Source organism: Vombatus ursinus, unplaced genomic scaffold, assembly GCF_900497805.2.
Source record: "Vombatus ursinus unplaced genomic scaffold, bare-nosed wombat genome assembly UNPS02014770.1, whole genome shotgun sequence".
NCBI lineage: Eukaryota > Metazoa > Chordata > Mammalia > Diprotodontia > Vombatidae > Vombatus > Vombatus ursinus.
This window is the reverse complement of record NW_020954548.1, coordinates 17150885-17169616: the sequence shown is the minus strand read 5'-3', so window position 1 is coordinate 17169616 and position 18732 is coordinate 17150885. Positions and strand designations below refer to the sequence as shown.

Genomic DNA, 18732 nt, shown 5'->3' with positions numbered 1-18732 from the left:
AATAAAATCATTTGACAGTCTTTTGGGTGAAAACATTCTAATTCTTTAAATATTAATATTTACAATGTGCATTTATGATTTGTTTTATGTTTATAGTAATATCAATAAAAAATCTTTATTTCCAAATGCTAATTGCTGAGTCAATTCAATGTCCAGGTAGCTCTGAGGAAGCCTACTTTGTGAAACTCTTTCAGGTAAACAAATGTGACATCACCTATATAGAGTCAAAGCTAAAAAACAGTCTTTAGTCAAACTAGCAAAATAAAATCTAACAACTTTCCAATGGTTTTCTTATAAAATAACTGAAAAAAAATTTTAAAAATACATCTGAGGGTTTATATAAACTACTCCACAGTATAACGTTTTCTGACTGCAGTAATGAACTAAAAACAGTGAAGTCTGAAGTTTGCAACACTGTTCAGTAAAATTCTTTTTTTTTTCTTTTTCACATAAAGTGATTTGAAAGTACCTTAAAATGCTGGTCTTTCTTTTTTTTTTTTTTTCGTTTCTGGACAGTGACATACCAGTCGTCTTTTTTTCCTTTAATTTGGAATAATTTTTGAAAGTGTAAAGTAAAAAGCTACTGTGTCAGAGAGCACGAAACCTAATGATCTTATTAGAGGCTCCCTTTAAATGTGACGCTTGTGCTCCTTACGACCAGCAGGGTTAGAATAATTGAAACTTGCTCTTCTTGTCTGTGATGTACGGTACAAGGGTTGGCCCTGCTTTGGTCCACCTGCCAGTGGGGTGTAAAGTTTCAGAGGATCGGAGAAACACAATGACTTGGATCAAACCGTCCAAAGGAGAAGGAGTCCAGTCGTGTTAACGTCCAGGAAGCAGTTGAACTCCAGCTATGCTGAATCTCTCTTTTTAATGCATATGTACACACGTCCGGCATTTTCAGTGACCAGAGGTTTATGACAATACAGGATAAATCAGAAAACTTGAAGACATGGTTGGAAAATGAAACAATCCAGGAGTGTTACTACATCATTATATTGTTGCCGTGTTCTTGCAGATGGGCAGTCAATGAACACTGCTATGGTGTGAATGGTTAGTTATTGGGATTTTTTCCCCCATAAAGATAAACCAGCTTTTATATTTTATTTTTTTTCCGTAGTCGCAATTGACTACTTTGTAGTGGGTGGCCCCCCAAAAAATGAAACCCAATAATAATTATGAACTATTTAAAGATAAGCCACTACCCCTAGTTAGCTGTGGTCCCTACTCCAGCTTGCTGCCTGTGTGACTCTCAAGAGGCTAATACTAGACCATGGAAAGGAAGATGAACTCTGCACGCCGCGGTTAGATTCAAAGAGGATATAGGAGGAAATCTGCTGTTCCTGCTGCCGCAGCTTGCAAAGGCTGCAGCTCCTTTTAATCCGAAGAGCCTGGAGTGTGTTTTATTTAATTTCTTTTTTTTTTTTTTTTTTTTTTTTTTTTTAGAAAATAAGAAGAAGCCATGGAAGACGGCCCAGTGCCAGACCTGAGAGACATCGAACTGAAGCTGGGGCGCAAAGTGCCGGAGAGCCTAGTACGGTCGCTCCGTGGGGAGGAGCCGGGTAGAGACAGAGACAAGGACAAGGACCAGGGCAGGGGGTGCAACAGCAGCAGCTGCTGCAGCTTGTCCCCCTCTTCTTTCTCCTCTTCCTCGTCTTCCCCGGCCTCTGGCTCTCCTAGATGCAGCAACTCTAGTGCCCTGGAGAGACTGGAAACCAAGCTACATCTTCTCAAGCAGGAGATGGTGAGTAGCGTGCTGCCCTCGCGCCGCAGGCAGGGCCAGGCTGGCCCAGAGAAGTAGGGGTGCAAGGCGGATGAGCGAAGGGGTGGGTGGAGAAGATGTATGACAAGTGTCGAGATCTAAGCTGGAGGACTAGTGCTTTGCTGAAGCAAGCCAGCAAGCCTAGCTCAGGACAGGAGGGGGGTGGTGGGGAAGGAGGAGTGGAGGGAGCGTGTGCGTGATGGGAGGGAGGGAAGGAGGGAAGAAAAGAAGGGAGGGAAGCTACTGCCTAAAGCGCTTGTTTATCCTGAACTTTGCTCGGTCAGAGTTCGCTCCAACCGCAGCCGGATCCTTCCTTCCTGTGTACTTTGGGGTAGAGTTGTCAAGGTGCGCCTACCTTTTTCTCCTCCCCCCTCTACGCCCCACTTCTGCTCTTGAGGACTCTCCCCCACCCCCTACCCCCAAGGCTAATTGTTTATTTACATAATAATTAAGAAGGGAACGCAGGAAAGAAAGAAAACTAGAAAACCTAAGAAGCTGCGTGGCATTATGAAAAGAGCAGCAAGCCCTGGGCTTGGAGAAAGCATGGATCAGAAAAGGACCTTCAGAATTGGACCCAAAGAGCCCATTTTGCAGAGAAGAAAACTGAGGCCTTGAGATTTACTGGGATTACTAAATTTTAAGTTGTTAGGGCCTTCCGAGTTGGAGTTCACATCCACCCCACCCCCACCCCTACTCCCTTCATTTTACTGAAGAGGACCGAGGCCCAGAGAAGTCATAGGTTTTGAACTAGAGAGGACCTTAGAGGTTATCGAGTTCAACTCCTTTAATTTATAGATGAGGGTACTGAGGCTCCCAGAAGCATTTAGGGACTTTCCCAAGTTTCCACCGGCAACTAACTAAGCCAGTATTTGAACTCCTTGTCTTCTAGACCACGAATCCAGTGTTCTAGATCCTACACCTGGCTATTTGGGTTTACCGTTTGCTAGTTGTGGGCGTGTTTCTTGTTCTCTCTGGGTCTCAGTTTCCTAGTTTATAAAATAAGGATGGGCTCAGTGATCTCTAAGGTTCCATCTAGCTCTAACCTCAGATCCTTTGAGGGGGCCAGGGTAGAAAAGCTATCCAGTCCTTTTAGTTCTCACAGTTTGAAACTCAGTGACCTTAGCAAGTCGCATCTCCTCTCTGGGCCTCAGCCTCCTTCATAAGTAAGAGAAGGGAGTTGAGTTGGGTGGGATGATATGTGAGGGCTCTCCTCAGTTTGACATTATGTGATTTTTTGGGGGACGGCCTCAGGTAGTGTCCCATTGCGTTGCCTGGAGTTGCATTCCTCCTGCAGATCAGATCGGATGGCCCACAGTCTTCCTGAGTGGTGGGGAGGAGGTGGCCAGGTGTCTGGAGCTTAGTGCAGCAGCAGCTGCAGTTTCTCCGGAGGCCCTCGTTTTCCTCCCTCCTCCACAGCTGGATCTTAAAACAATGGCTCCGTAGGGTCACAGTAGACACTTTGAATAGCTTCTCGAGCCTCCTTCTCCCCAGCTGTGTACAAAAGGAGTCACGTGACTTTGGCATCTTTGATCCTGGGGAGCAGGTGATCTCCAGACTTAGTGAGCCTTTCTGTAGTCGTTTCCTCCCTCCCTCCCGGTCATCTGCAGTATACATTTGTGGTCACTGATTTGGCAAATGTTAACCCGTGAACTCAATACCCGGGAAAGCTTAGCACGGGTGCATGGAAAAAGGAAATAAATGAAAAGCAACTGGTCTATGAGCAAGTCTTCCTTCTTTGCCAGATCTTGCTTCCAGCGGGGGGAGGGGCTTAGAGCAGCAAGAGAGTGGCGTCATGGGGCGGGAGGTGGGGGGGGGGCGGTGTGGAGGGAGCTGGGCAGCAGGAGGGATTCGCTTGACTGCTTTTGGAGACTCTGAGGACTGGGCAGTAAAACGAACCAGCCAGTTGTGTTTACTTAGTTCCTGTCTTAATACACTTTCAAGAACCTTGGTAGACAGCTAAACATCTTGAAGTTACCATAGCAAACAGAGAGAAGAGCCAGTCTTTTAGGGTCACATGCCGACTTTAGCTTTCTGTCTACTGTCTATACAAGTGCTTCATGTTGTCCCACTCAAAACTCTACAAAACAAAAAAAACTCAGAGCACCTGAGAATACTCTAAAAGAAAAGCAATATGAAGCTTTAACCTAGGTTTTGTTCCCCAATTGAATATGATAATTTTTTAAAAAATAAAACTTGAGGGGCAGCTAGGTGGCACAGTGGATAGAGCACAGGCCCTGAATTCAGGAGGACCTGAGTTCAAATTCGGCCTCAGACACATAACACTAGCTGTGTGACTCTGGGCAAGTCACTTAACCCCATTACCTAGCCAAAAAAATAAATAAATAAAACTTGCAAGATCTATAATAAACAAAATTTTATGCAAGATATTGGTTTATATCTTTATATAGATTGTTTACTGTAATAAATATATAAGCAATATTTTTCTTAAAACAACTCTGCAAAGTGGTATAATTATTGCTGTCCTCATTTTTTTTTTCTAAGAGGATACATCAGTTCAGCTAGGTTACAACTGGCAGACCTCTATCTGGCTGGAAATCCATTGCCCTTCCCACATAGCTGGGCTGCCCTCTGCCTCCCCCCACAGCAATGAGATACATCACATCCTGTGTATAATGTTTCTGTATATATCTATAGATCATAGATTTTTGTCTTTAGTTCATTTGAGAAAACACTTAATAACCACCTAACATAGTCAGGGTATTATAGGCAGTCAATCAATGCCTTCCAGGAATTGAAAGTTCATTATTGGGGTGATGACATGGAGTGGATTTTGTTTCTACCATTTAAGTGTTAGGACAAAATAAGAAGGCAAAGCCTGAAAATCTAGGGAATTTCAGTGAAAGATCTGAAGGCCCCTGATATATTCAGCCATTTTCCTTTAATGTTTTGTTGCAAAAGATATGTCCTCTAAAATAATTTTTGACACATAGTATGACCACTTTAAAAGCTGTTACATTAACCACTTACTACATTTTCTGTGAGGGATATATGAATAAATAGACTAAGAAGAAACACAGTATTTATCTTGGAGCTGATGGTTATATGTTAATCTGTGAAGTGGATTTCCTTTGGAATATCTTTCAATCAATCCACCAAGAATTTATTAAGCATCTACTACATGGTGAACTCTAAAGATGCAAACACAAAATGAAAAACATTTCCTGCCTCGAGGAGATTGCATTCTTCTTGGGGTGGGTGGCATAGAGATACAACAGTTACACAGACAAATAAGCAGAAGACCTAAGGGGAAAAGACTTTTTGTAGGATGTGGTGGTGGTGGAGTTGGGCCTTTGAAAGTTAAAGAGCCTAAAAAGTGGGGTTGATGAGAGAGTTCATTTCAGGTATGTGATGTCCTGGGTAAAAGCATGGAGGTGAAATTTGGAATGCCATCTTCAAGAAAAACCAAGCAAAGCAGTTAGATTGGAGCAGAGAGTAGTTATACTGTGAAGAGCTTCAAGTACCAAGCTGAGGAGTTGGGGAAAGGAATAGGGAGCTAATTAGAATCTTAAGCAGGGGAGTGACGTGGTCCGACTTGTGTTTTAGGAAGATTATTTTGGCAACTGGCTTGACAGTACATAGCAGGCACTTAATATACGTTTATGGATTGACATTGATTTATTAATTGACTTGAATTGAATTCCAAATATCATGAGAGCTAAGAATAACTGTTGGACAGCCTATGTGTTCCATTGGTATCTTCATTATTGTCAAAAGAAATCAAGGAAGATCCCCAGTATGTTTGGTTGACACCCTATGGAAAACATGGGAGGATATAGACAAGACTCATATAGGTTAGGCAAACATAGATGAGTGTTTACATTGTTGCTAGCATTACTCACATAGGTGAGATCACATAGTCAATGCAGTATTTAATTACTCACATAAAGTACTCAGTATTGAGTATTTACATAAGGGCAATCATTTCTTTAGTCATGATGAAAATAAGGTTGTAACATACACAATTAAATACTTTGAGGAAAGTACCAAAAAACCACCATAAAAATTGCAATGCAAAAGTATCACACAAAAAAACTAGCATATAATTGCAATGAATAATTAGTAGTGTCAACTTAATTGCTAATAAAATATAACAGCTTTAAGTAGATAGTATATGTATGTTGAAACTTAGCAAATTATTTCAGTTAGGTGTTTGTCAGTTTGAATATTTTTAATCTCTTATTTCTTCAACTAAAGGTCCAAATATTTTGACATGTAGCTCTCATGAATGACTTCTGGATTTCAAAATTGAACTATTAATTGCCTATGTAATCACTTATTTAAAACAAGTTAAACCTAATCCAAATGATTTATTGTCTTTGTCATCACTATCACTCTAATTCAGGTATAGATAGGAAAAGAAGGAGAGGAAGAAGATAAATGTTTGACCAGACAGAATTTCTTAGGTACAATACCAGTGTGTATACAAAATACAAGGTTGTCACATATTGTTAATCCCTAAAAACCTTTTTTAAAAAGATACCTAATTAGGTTGATTGGCAACTATATGAAAGAACTGAGTATAATTGTGTATATATGTGTGTATATGTAAATATATACACTGTACACACATATACATATATTATATATATACATGAATTATGATATACACATATGTACATCTATGATTTTATTACTAATAGAGAGCATAGTCCTGTATACCATCTTTTCATCTTGATACTAAATGACTTGTCTATGGTCACACACAGTTAGTATGTATCAGAGATAGAATTGGAATTCAAGTCTTGCTGACTCCAAAGCCATCATTCTACCAATAACCTGTGCTGTGTCTCTGTTTTGACATGACAAACTATGAGTTAGAAGGGAATATCACAGACAATCTAATTCAACTTATATATTACTGAAAAGCCCTTCTGTTAACATTCTCCTTCCTCTTCTCCCTCAACAAGTGTCAGCCAGCCTTCTCTTGAAGATTCCCAGTAAGGAGGAATCTACCTCCTAAGACCACCCATTTCATTTGGGGTAGCTCTAATTATTAAGCTCTTTTTCTTGCATCCAACTAAAATCTATGCAACTTTCACCCATTGCTCTTACCACAGTTCTGCTTTCAGGAGACAACCAGAATAAATATAATTCCTCTTACTTATGACAGCCTTTCAGAGAAATCTACCATGTCTCTTCTAAATCTTCAGTTCTCCAGTCTAAACATCTTTATTTCCAATGGTCCTCATATAGCCATCCTAGTTGTCTTCAACGTACATTTTTTAGCTTATCAATATCCATAAAATATGATACCTGTAACTGAACTCAACACTGCTGATATGATATGAGCAAGGTATATCATCTCTTTCATTCTGGACCTTATGCATCTTTAATGTAGCCTAGGGTTACATTTGTTATTTCTGTTGACATACCACACTTGTTGTACTGTATTGAAGCAGCTTGTTATTCTGTATTGAATGCTGGTCTTGGAGTCAAGATGCCCTTGGTTAAGTCTTGTCACTAATATGTACTAGGTATGTGACTGGGAATTTGTTTTCACCTCCTAATGATTCAGACAAATATCTGAGCCTAAAAGTTACTAGAAGCTCTCTGGATGCCTCAGAAATCATGGAAAAATGGCAAGAAGGTCCAGAATGGTCCAAAAAGATGATAAAACTTTTAAAATGATATATTAGGGTGGCAATCATATAAGAAATAAGAGTTCGTAAAGTAGAAATAATAAAGACAAATAATGGAGTAGACAATTTAGAAAACAAATGGAAAATCTTTCCAACATTCTAATCACTGAGAAAAAAAAAGAATGCTAGATTCAGAACACATCTCTCCAATCAGTTCACAAGAATAGTGTTTTAGATTTTGTCAACTATTAATTTGCCAAAAATCTAGATACTCCTAATCTACCATCTAATAACCTTGCCAAAAAAAAAACAGGAATTATATTGGTCTGGGATGAGCTCTTCTTGGTAAAACCATACTAACTCTTTGTCATCACTGCTTCATTTTCTAGATGTTTGCAAAACTCCTATTCAATAAAACCATTTCAAATTATTGCCAGATAGATAGTTAGAACATTTATTAAGCACTAACTGTGCCAGGCACTGTGCTAAGCATTTGGGGTACTTATACAAGTAAACAAAATAGCCCCTGCCCTCAGGGAGGTCACATTCTATTGGGGGAAGACAACTACAGGAGAGGTATTAGAAAGAGGGTGAGGGTATAGTGGGGAGATGGTCTTTTAGTGGTATGGAGGCTAAGACCCAGGGAAGATATTGCCAAAGTCCACTTCAGGGGACCCAGCAATAGAGTATAAGGTTTTAGCAGGAGGGGACCAGAATGATTGCTGGTAAACAGAATATATGATGAGGAAACAGCTCAGAACCCAAATAAAGAAAAGTTCCAATGGGCTATAGTTTATACTATACTCTACTATATTCTAGACTATATACTATATATATATACTCTAGACTATACTCTACAGACAGTACTCTCTTTTCTTTGGAAATTGGAACATTTGCCCTTCTCCAGTCATATATCACCTCTATTATTCTCCATGAAATTTCAAACATCAGAGACATTGACTCAGACTATATCTACCAATTCTTTCAAGTACCTTAGAATGTAGTTGCTTTAGGTCTGGTGTGAATGTATGTAAATTATTAATTTAATAATGTACATGTAGTATCCAAGTTTTGTTTTCAAGTCTTAAAGTTTGGCAATTCTAGGCATATATAAGGTAGGTGTTTTCTATATCCAATTGGTTGTACGTGCCTTCATAATTATAACTAGTGTTGTGATCATTTTGTTTGTTTTGCATATTCAATTTCCCTTAAAGCACAATTTGCAACGGCGTGGTTTAGCAATACTGCTTGGAAATTATAGTGCTCTGATGTATAACAGTTAGAGATGAAATGGCCCCATTGAGCAAAAATGCTGCATGGATTTGATGAGGCAGAGCCAGAGCAACACTAGCCTCTGCAAACAGAAAGTACAGCTGTTAACCAAAGACAGACATCACCATATGCACTCAGTATGGGAACAAAACTGTTAGCCATAATTATGTGTCTGCCAGTCACTCATAACTAAGGGTAGAAGTACCATAATGCAGAGGTTCAAATGCAGAACACAATGAAGTAAACATAGGTTCATGACTTATTTGTGAATGAATAATACATGAAAAAAAATGAGTATTTTAAGCTGGGAAGTTTATAGGAATGGATTCAACTAGCACGTTCTATACATCTCAAGAACTACAGCTATACACAACTTAAATTTAACCACAGAATTTATTATAATATAAAGACCATCAATGGCACACATAGACAGGATGCAAGGATTCACATGCCAATCAGCTCCATTGACCACCTCCATTTGTCAACTGTCTGTTCTGTTCCCCGAGAACCAATTCAGCATATTTGTGGTATGGCCCCAGGAAGAGCCTACCACTGTCATGGCTCTATCATTCATTCTAGTTGTTTCTGTCTAGTTTTACCTTTCTCTCAGTGGGGAACCAATCATGCTTTGGCAGGACTTCATCACCTACCACATTTCTCTCCTTTCAGGCTTTTTTTTTTCCTTTTCCCTTTATGCTGTGTTCTTGAGGGAAGGGATGTGAAAATATGTAACATGTTACTTTCTTATATTCTTCTTGTCTCCCAAAATCATGGCTCAAGGTATTGGGTTGCCTGCCTCATCTCTCTTTTCTCCAATTTATCCTCTACCTAGTTGCCAGATTGCTATCCCTAAAGCATATGTTGGATCTTTTCTCTTCCCTGCTGAAGAAACTTCAGTGGCTCTATTTTGACTTTACTAGAATAAAATACAAATACATATGTGTGTATATATGTATGTATGAATATACACATATTCTCTCCTCTGATAAAATGTACGTCCCTAGAGGGAAAGGAGGCTTTCATTTTTTCCTTGTATTCCCAAGGCCTAGAACAATGTCTGGCACACAGTAGTTACTAAATAAATGCTTATCGATTGATTGGTGTTTTCCCAAATAGAATGTAAGCATCTTGAAAACAAAGACTTTTGTCACTGTGTGCCCTATGCCAAGCATAATAGGGAGTTAATAAATGTGTTTTGATTGATGTCTTCCCAAAATAGAACATAAGCTTCTGAAAGGTAGGGACTACTTAACTTTTGTCTTTGTATCTCTATGGTGGGAATAAGACTCATCACATAAATTTTTGTTGAATCAGTAAAAAATTGCACATTGAAATTTAAGAAAATCTACTTTGGAAATTCAGGTAAATGTCTGAGACCTATTACTCATTGCTTTCAGCATGCCAACTAGTGCCAACTGTGAGTCAGTCCACAATTTATCAGTGACTGGCTCATATGTTCATTAACAGGTTGATTGTTTCATATTTTCATGACCTGGGCTCATGGGAGCCTTACTTTTCTTGTAGGGAAAGTTGAGTAAAAAGTAATAGAATTAAAGCAGAGGCTAATAAAGGGTGTGGAAGGCAAGTCAGGCCAGGCCCAGAACCGAGGAAGAAAAAGAAAGGAAGTGAGTAAGACATTGAAGCCTGAAGGTCTCAAGCAATGAATTGGTCATCAGATTCTCAAGATGATGAGTTAGTATCTCCTCATCTAATTTGGCTTTCATGATTTTCCTTAGCAACATGACACATTTTGTTTTGATTTGTTTAAAAAAAAAGATAGTCCATTTAAGGTCTTTATTTGTGATGTTCCTTCGGTTTTTAAAAACAATTTTACAAAGCAATAGAGTTTGTCTTGGAAAGTAAAAATAAACAAAATGAGGAATTGAACCACAAATAGAACCATAACATCTGAACTTTATTTCTTTAGCTTGAGTGGATTCAGAGTTGTTTATTCAGCATGTCTGGACTAAGGATTTAGAGCTGGATGTTCCCTTCTCTGCATGTTGGCATATTCTACCATGTTGTTTTAATCAGTTAAAATCTTGAAGTATAAGAAAATGTTAGTACTATATTAGACTTACAAGGTTCGCAGTCAATTCATTCACTAAATATTATCAAGTGATGTAAAGAATGCTCAATCTACCCTTGAGCCATGGGTCTTAGGGACCCACAGTCTTCTTTGGATGGCACCAGTTTCTCCCAGGTTGGTGCTCTAGCAGTTCCCACTCTTAAGCCAAAGACTCTCTCAGCTTTCACATCTTAATTAAACTTCCCTGATCACTGAATCTCAAGTTGTGCTCTTGATCTTCCAGATCACTGAGCCCAAGCTCCTTGGATTCACAGACTTGCCAACACCAAAACCCAGTTATTATTTGCCCCTCCTGCTGTTGCTACTGTTGTTTCTGAGTGCCCTATTCTTAGCATCCACTTCTTTCTTTCCTTTCTATCACCTGAACCCACACAGTGAACATCCTAAAGCACATTTTCTAGTTGGTTTACAAATGAAAGAGAAATGTACCTTTCTGAAATAAAATATCAAAGTAAGATAATTAGAAATATGTATAAAATAAATCTAACCAGCTCTTTGATACATGTGTCTCCCCCCACCCATCTCTAACGTGGAAGTTGGTAGTGGTAATTCATTCTAATAGTCCACTTTATGGTAAAATAGAATCTGACTATGTGAAAAGTATCCCCCAAGTAGTACCCAAGAGAAAACCCAAATGTTATTATGCCAGGGACAGATCTTCCACCAAAAGAATGCTAAATTTAGTCCAAGCCAGGGGTCATTATCAGTGGGCAATGCTGCTAAGTACATTTGGAAAGCTGGGCAAGTCAGTTTATCTTTCTGCACCTCAGTTTTTCTATATGAAATGAGGGACTAGATGAGTTCTAAGGTTCCTAAATCTCTGATTAAAATGAAAACTTTGTTGTTATTGTTCATCCTTCATATTTAAAGAAGACCAATGACATCATAGTGTTGGGGTCAAAGTACAGAGTGCTCTACTCTGGCTGATCAATCCAATATGAACTTGGAAGGCTCTACCACAGGTCAGGCACAAATAGTTCAATTCTGCTTCGTTCATAGAGCACAGCACCTTCTTTGATGTGAGAATGCCATGCTGGGCAGTCCTGTGCCACTGGCTTCTATGTCTCACAATTGATATTAAAGTTTTTCAGCGAGACCTTGAGAATGTCCTTGTACTGCTTCTTCTGACCTCCTCACCTTAACGTTCAAAGCTTTATACATCCTCACCCATTCTTTCTCACCAACTTGCACAGCCTCATCTCCTAGGCTCTTTCCACCTCACAGCAGAGGAAAGTACCAATAAAACTGGTCCCTTACCCCTCCTTGCTTAAACCCCTCACAACATGACTTCTGGATTAAGCCACTGTTGTAGTGAAAAAGCCAAGAGTGGCAACCCAGTCAATGTATTTATAATGAGGAGATCTAGAATCATCCCCTTTACCATTTACCATTTTTAAAATTCAAAGATCAAATTGTAGAACTGTAACATAATAAACAAAGCTCCGTAAACTATGACTTCATTCTGTTTTCTCATCCGATTAATGACCTTGGTCACACTATAAAAATTTCATGACTTTATTAGTAGACTAAACACAAAGTTCTGCCCAATCTGACACTTTCTACATTAAAACATTGTTTTAAAATGTTTAGAAATCTCTGGAGCTGCAAAGATCTCCTCAGGGTGAAAACTTGATTCCTTTTAAAACCATGGTTTAAGACAACTTTCCATATTCTAGGCATGTCATGATTTTAGCTTATGCATGCTAACTTGGTAGTGAAGGTAGATGATATGCTCAGTTCTCCCCTTTGTATTTAGAAAAGAATGAGCAATATTCCCTACCTGAAGGGTGGAACAAAACACCTTATTTCTCAATGCCTCCTCAGTCTTATTCTTTGACTTTTGGAGAAGAGAGGAAATCAATTATTTCCCCAGCATCTTCAGCTTTGATGCTTACCTACAAAAGAACTTCACTGCTTGCTTCAGAGATTGGCATGGTGAATTTCCTGCTGGATGCAAAGAAAAGTTCTCAAGGGCATCCTAGAAAGTATAGGGAAATTTGGGTCTCTTCTTTTCTCTCACTCTAGCCATATCCCATCTGGCTACCTCAGAAATAGTGGCTATACTTAAGGGTTCTGCTGCACTGAGGCACCATTGTACCTAAGCATAGGGTTAGAAGTGCTCATCCTGTCAAGTAAACTCGCTTCTGTGACCTAATCTAGTTTACTCTGGTTTTATGTCATTCCATTTTTACACTCCAGGATAGGATAGCAGGTGGGGAGGAAGAAAGTAGAGCATCAGTTGGATAGACAATCCTTGCATATAAGACAATGATTTTTAATTCTACAAATTAATTGAACATTTCACCAGAATAAATTCTCAAGGTATCAGTCCTCTCAGTACCTTTGTCTTAGCACATTCCTTGCTAGACATATGGGATTTTATCTTTACAAGTAATTCTAAGCATACTTAGAATGTACATGTCATATTTTATCCAAAGATTTTAGAAACATTAGAAAATATTCACTAATATCACATCATGCCTACTCTCTCCACCTTTTTTTTTTTTTGTCCAGACTTGTGACTTTATCAGTGTAGGGAATTCTTGGCGAGGAAATCCTTTCCACTAATGCAGATTGGCAATTATTCTGATTTATAATTACTTTGATTTATAAGCTTAAAAGTTACCCATCTGTGCATAACTTCAAGATTACTAAACTTGACTAGAAAAAAAGTTAGTTAATAGGCTACTGTGGATTATAAAAACAGTCAGTACTAAACCTAGGTGGGTGAGCAAGCATATTAGAACATGGTTACCTGAGGCCCAGAGGTTGAACAGATTCCTAAACTGGGGTTGATGATTTGGGGACGTCCTGGTATTGGATGAAATTAGGAAATCTTGTTTTGTCTTGTTCTTATTGTTTTGTCATTTTATCTCCAGTGCCTAGGACAGTATCTCAAACATAACAGACATCTAATAAATGCTTCTTAGATCAGATTGGAATGGAATATTTGGAAATTCAATTAGATAGGTTGGTGATTCCTTTGCTCAAAAATCTTCAGTGAGTAAGGTTCACACTCATTTGTCTGGCATTCAAAACCTTCTACACTCTGGTGTTATCCAGTCTTTCAAACTCTATATCATCATTCTTACCCATCCATTAAAGTTCAATTCAATTGACACCTCTTTGAAGCCTTCCTTAATCCTTCCGGTTGGTAACAACAGTCTTCTTCCTTGGACTCCTCATCGTATTTGCTTTTATAACTCTCTGATGCACTTTTCATTCAAAATTATGTGCTTCAACTACCTGAGTTTATATCTGATCCCCCTGTTAGACTGTAAGTTCCATTAAGGCAGGAACTGTGTCTTATTTCAACTTTGTGTCTCCCTCACCACCTGGTACAATGCTCTGTAAATAGTATGTAATCTGGCTTAATTCAGCAAATACTTATTAAAGGTCCACCATGTGCAAAGTACAGTGCTAAACTCTGGAGAAACAAAGAGAGAAATGAAAAGGCACCTAATAAGTATTAATTAGTTGAATGAATAGAAAGCAGGTCCAACAATAGGAAGCAGGTGGGTTTCTCTGCAGGTGAGCAGAGCATGGCATCTAGGTAATCTGGTTGCAGACATTAGGCAATGGTCCAAGTTGGCAGTCAGCCTCAGGGAAGTCTGGCAGCTTATTAGTGGAGCCCTAGTCACAAGTACTGTGGTTCATGATGGGAGAAGGGGAAAAGGTGGGAGAAGTGGGAGAAGGTGTTCAGTCCAGAGGAACTAGAGTGTGGAGCAAGGTGCCAAAGCTAGCAATTAGGCAGAAAGGAACAAGACAGGGGAATGAGGTTGTTAAACATCTTAGGGTTTGGTCACAATGGTTAAAGCATGAATCTAGTTGTACAAACCAAGACATAAAATCAAAGCAGGACCAGCCGCAAGGGTGACTTCATGCAGAGCTGCCTAAGCTATGATCAAGAAGTGGAATGGACCATAAAGATCATCCCATCCACCTGCCTCATTTTAAATATAAAGGAATTGAGGCCTGAGAGAGGAAGTAAAGTGAACAAGTTCACAGAAGTGGTCTCAGTAGGTCTCCATAATAGTATCATCAGTGATAGTAGCAACAATAGTGTCAGTGATGGAATTTCTAGACTGCTATAAAGCTTTTTTCATACCTTTACCTCACCTGAGTCTCACAACAACCCCATAAGGTAGGTATTACACATATTATTAGCCTCATTTTATTGATAAAAAGAGAATATTGAGGCTCACAGAGTTTACTCATAATTATAAAGCTATCATCAAAGATGAGATCCAAACCCAGGTCTCCCAATCTCAAACCCAATATTCTTTGTTTTGATTTCCCCGCTTTATGAAACAAAATGCTTACAGAGATTGGCTCTTGGTTAAACCTCTCTAATTTAATTGTGTCTAAACACAGTGACTAGAAGCATTGAGGGCAGAAAGAGTTATCACAGAAGTAGTGAAGTATTAGTGAATGCAGAATTCTATACTTGTATTATAAAATTCTAAAATTGTAAGCAGTTTCAAAAAATCAGTCTGTCCTTCTGTGTTTAAGTAAAAACCTATAAATCCAGCCTCACCTCCTCCAACTCTATGGATTTGTATTCTGCTATGGCCACTAAACCAAGAACTATTCAATTATCAATCTCAATGTGTTTTGTACTTTGCCCTATGGCCCTGGAGAGAAAATCAGTTGTTGTTTCCTTGACCTTCAACTCTTCTTGAGAGGCTAGATGAGCAGATTAGGTGATCACATTTGTTATCTGATAGCAGGTACTCAACAAGCTCGATATTGCCCAAATTTACCCTTCTCATTTGTTGCAATTTTCAGTAGGCTTTGAACCCTGATAAGATGTATGTGGCCCTGAGAAGGGGTAAACTCTAAGCTCTTAATGATTCTTTACACCTTAATACAAAGGAAAGATCTGAGAATAAATTTTTTTTCAGGGAATGAAATAGTGGAAATGATAACATCTTGTGGGATAATGTAAGGGAAGAAAATGGCACAAAATAAGGAGACTGTGGTACAATGCAGACATATTTTCCTTACTACACGTTGCTTTGGACTAGTCCTCCTCCTATATCTACTATTAGAGAAGGTTGCCTTTTCTTCCTGGGAGAGTGATATTTAGAAAATGGCTAATAAGGAATTTAAAACCAAGGTAAGATAAGAAAAAGCAAAAGAGCACTTTGCTTCTTTCCTCAATAACTGAGTCACCAAGCCTCAGAGAATTCAGCAATGAGTGAGAGTTGTAAAGAAGAAAATTTAAGCTGACTTAAGAGGGAACATCTAGCAATTAGAGCTATCTGAGGGTGGCAGGGACAGCCTCAAAATCCCCTTCACTGGAATTTTTGGGGCAAAGGTTGAGTGACCACTTATCAAGAATCTGTAGAAAGGATTCTTTTTTCCGTGTAGCTGAGGATGTTCTGGGTGGATTGTTGGACCACCTTCACTAATCATGGAAAACTAGATCATGGAGAGTGGGAGAGGTGCTGCAGAAGGGAAAATGTGATACCAACTTTCAAAAAAAAAAAAGATAAGGTGGAATCTACATAGTATAGTCTCCTGAGCTTGGATCTTGTCCCTGGAAAAATTCTAGGATGCATTATTGATAGGATGATTTGTGAATATCTAGAAATAGAAGCAGGGCTTCTAGTGGATAGAGTGCTGGGCCTGGAGTCAGAAATACCTGAGTTTAAATTCATTTGCTTAAGGGAAAAGAGCATTTTCTAGTTTATTAAATAATAATATTTATTATCCGCAACTAGGTGGTGCAGTGGACAGAACCCTGGGCTTGGAGTCAAGAAGACTCATTTTCATGAGTTTAAATCTGGCCTCAGATACTAGCTGTGTGACCCTGGGCAAGTCACTTAACCCAGTTTGCCTCAGTTTCCTCATCTGTAAAAATGAGCTAGAGAAGGAAATGCCAAACCATTCCAGTATCTTTGCTAAGAAAACTCCAAATGGGGTCACGAAGAGTCAGACATAACTGAAAACAAAGGAACAACAATAGAAGAAATAGTTGCAGTGATAATAAAGAACTAGTATGGCTTCACCAGAATAGTTCTTCTTAAGATGCTACTCTCATTTCTTTATATATATATATCTCATTAGACCAGAAGGTCAGGAGAATGCTATAGAGAGTTTTCTATTAGATTTCATCAAAGTATTGACCAAATCTCTACCATTGAGAGCATAAACAATGCTCTCATGTGGACAAGATTGTCCACATAGCACTGGATATGTGGATTGTGAACAAGAAAGAGACCTTATGAGCTAAATGAGAGTACATGATGAGAGTACGTTATGAGTTTGGAACTAATTAGATGACCAAACACAGTGGGTAATGATAGAATGTTAATCTGAAGAGTTACCTGTAGTGAAGTTCCCCCAAAAGTCTGGCATTGGCACTGTAATATTTAACATATTAGTGACTTCCATAAAGATACAGGTGGAATACCTATCAATCATAGGGATGACACCTGGCAGGAAAGTGTAGCTAATATGTTGTATGACCAAGTTAACCTCCCCCAAAATTTCACCATTATACAACATTGAGCCAACTTTAATAAGGTGAAACTTAACAGAGATAAATGTAAAGTATTATTCTTAGATTAAAGAATCAACTTCACAGACATGACTTGTGAGGGGGCATGGCTAAATAGGTTGTCTGGAAAGGGCCTGCAGATTTTAGGTGATCTACAATGTTATTAAGTTGGAGCTTAAAAAGCTAATGAAATCTTAAGCTGAATCAAGATGTACAAATAATGGGCAAATGTACAAAACAAGGGAGGTTATAGGTCCACTTTGTTGTGTTTAATTGTAGGCATCATGTTTCAGGAAGAACAGTATGGAGGATGGAGGAGGGTAGACAGCATAGTAAAGGGCCTGGAGATCATCCATGTTAAAATGAATTGAAGTAATTCAGTATGTTTAATCTAAAGAAGTGAAGCACTTAAAGGTGATAAGATATCTGTCTTCAACTGTCCAAAGGGGTGGAATGTGAAAGGATTAGACTTGCTCTAATTATCTCAAGAGGACAGGAAAAAGGAAGCTGCAGAGAGACAGATTTAAGGAACTAATAATAAGAATATAAAGAAATACTTGATATAATAAAAACTTCTTAATGTTGAGAGTTGGATTAACCCAACTCTCCAATTCTCTGTTGTAATGGGCTACATTAGGAGGTTAGAGGGAACCACTGAATCCTTCAAGAAAAGGTTTTAGAGAGGGATTTGTTGACCAAGTATATATAGCCTCTAAAGGTGCCTTATGGGATTCTTACTTTCCTCTTTTTTATAAGATTAGTTTCCCCAGTCCAGCAGTTGGTCTTGAGTGCCTGCTCTCCAAGAAAGATGTTGTGTGATTTTATAAGAGCAATGTTATTTTATTTTATTTTGGTTAGCTCACTTTCTGCTGCCTTTATATGGAATTCTAACCTGAGCTTAAAACATTTATATAATCTCTGATAAAAAACTCAATAAAATAAAAAACCACCCAAAGCACCTTCTGAGATAGCCTATTCTAAAAGTAATTGCAAACCCTGTTTCTTTTTAAGTGTAGCTTCATAATAGCAAAAACAAAAACAGAAACAAAAAATTCCCTATCAACTTGAAGCAATTCAACCCCCTGTATATAGATACGTAATATACATATGCAAATGACTATATGTCAAGCATGATTCTGCAATAGAGTTCCACAAACATCTCAGAAGGACTAAAATTCGATGCTTCAGTTTACCAACCCTAGAACCAAGTATTATAGCACCCACCACTTTTGGAGCTCCAGGCTTGAGGACCCAACCCAGATACAGAAAAAAAAGGCTTTTCAGGCTTAGTTTAATTATGAGCCACTGTTATTACTATGTCGGTTCTTCTGTAGGACTAGAGTAGGTCTTTGAGTTTATTTTGAAATGATTTACAAAGTCTATGTGCTCCTGATTCTACCCTGACCTAATGAAACTGTTGGATTCTGTTCTAGCATATAACAAATCAATCAACAAGCATATTATAAAATGCCTACTATGAACCAATCATTGTAAAACATGCTGG

The 18732-nt window shown here is 38.6% G+C and overlaps 1 protein-coding gene across 2 annotated transcripts in view; it reads left to right on the top strand.

The window, feature by feature from the left end:
* The first annotated feature begins 773 nt into the window (after nt 1-773).
* Nucleotides 774-18732, top strand: part of LURAP1L (leucine rich adaptor protein 1 like) — a 59231-nt gene continuing 41272 nt past the window's right edge. The window contains exons 1-2 of one of the 2 annotated variants that reach the window (XM_027863092.1): nt 774-1053; nt 1447-1744. In XM_027863092.1, coding sequence (XP_027718893.1) covers nt 1463-1744 — 282 coding nt within the window. In that variant the 5' untranslated portion in view covers nt 774-1053; nt 1447-1462. Of the gene's footprint in view, nt 1054-1446; nt 1745-18732 lie in introns of those variants that run through there. The other variant, XM_027863093.1, reaches the window with a different exon arrangement.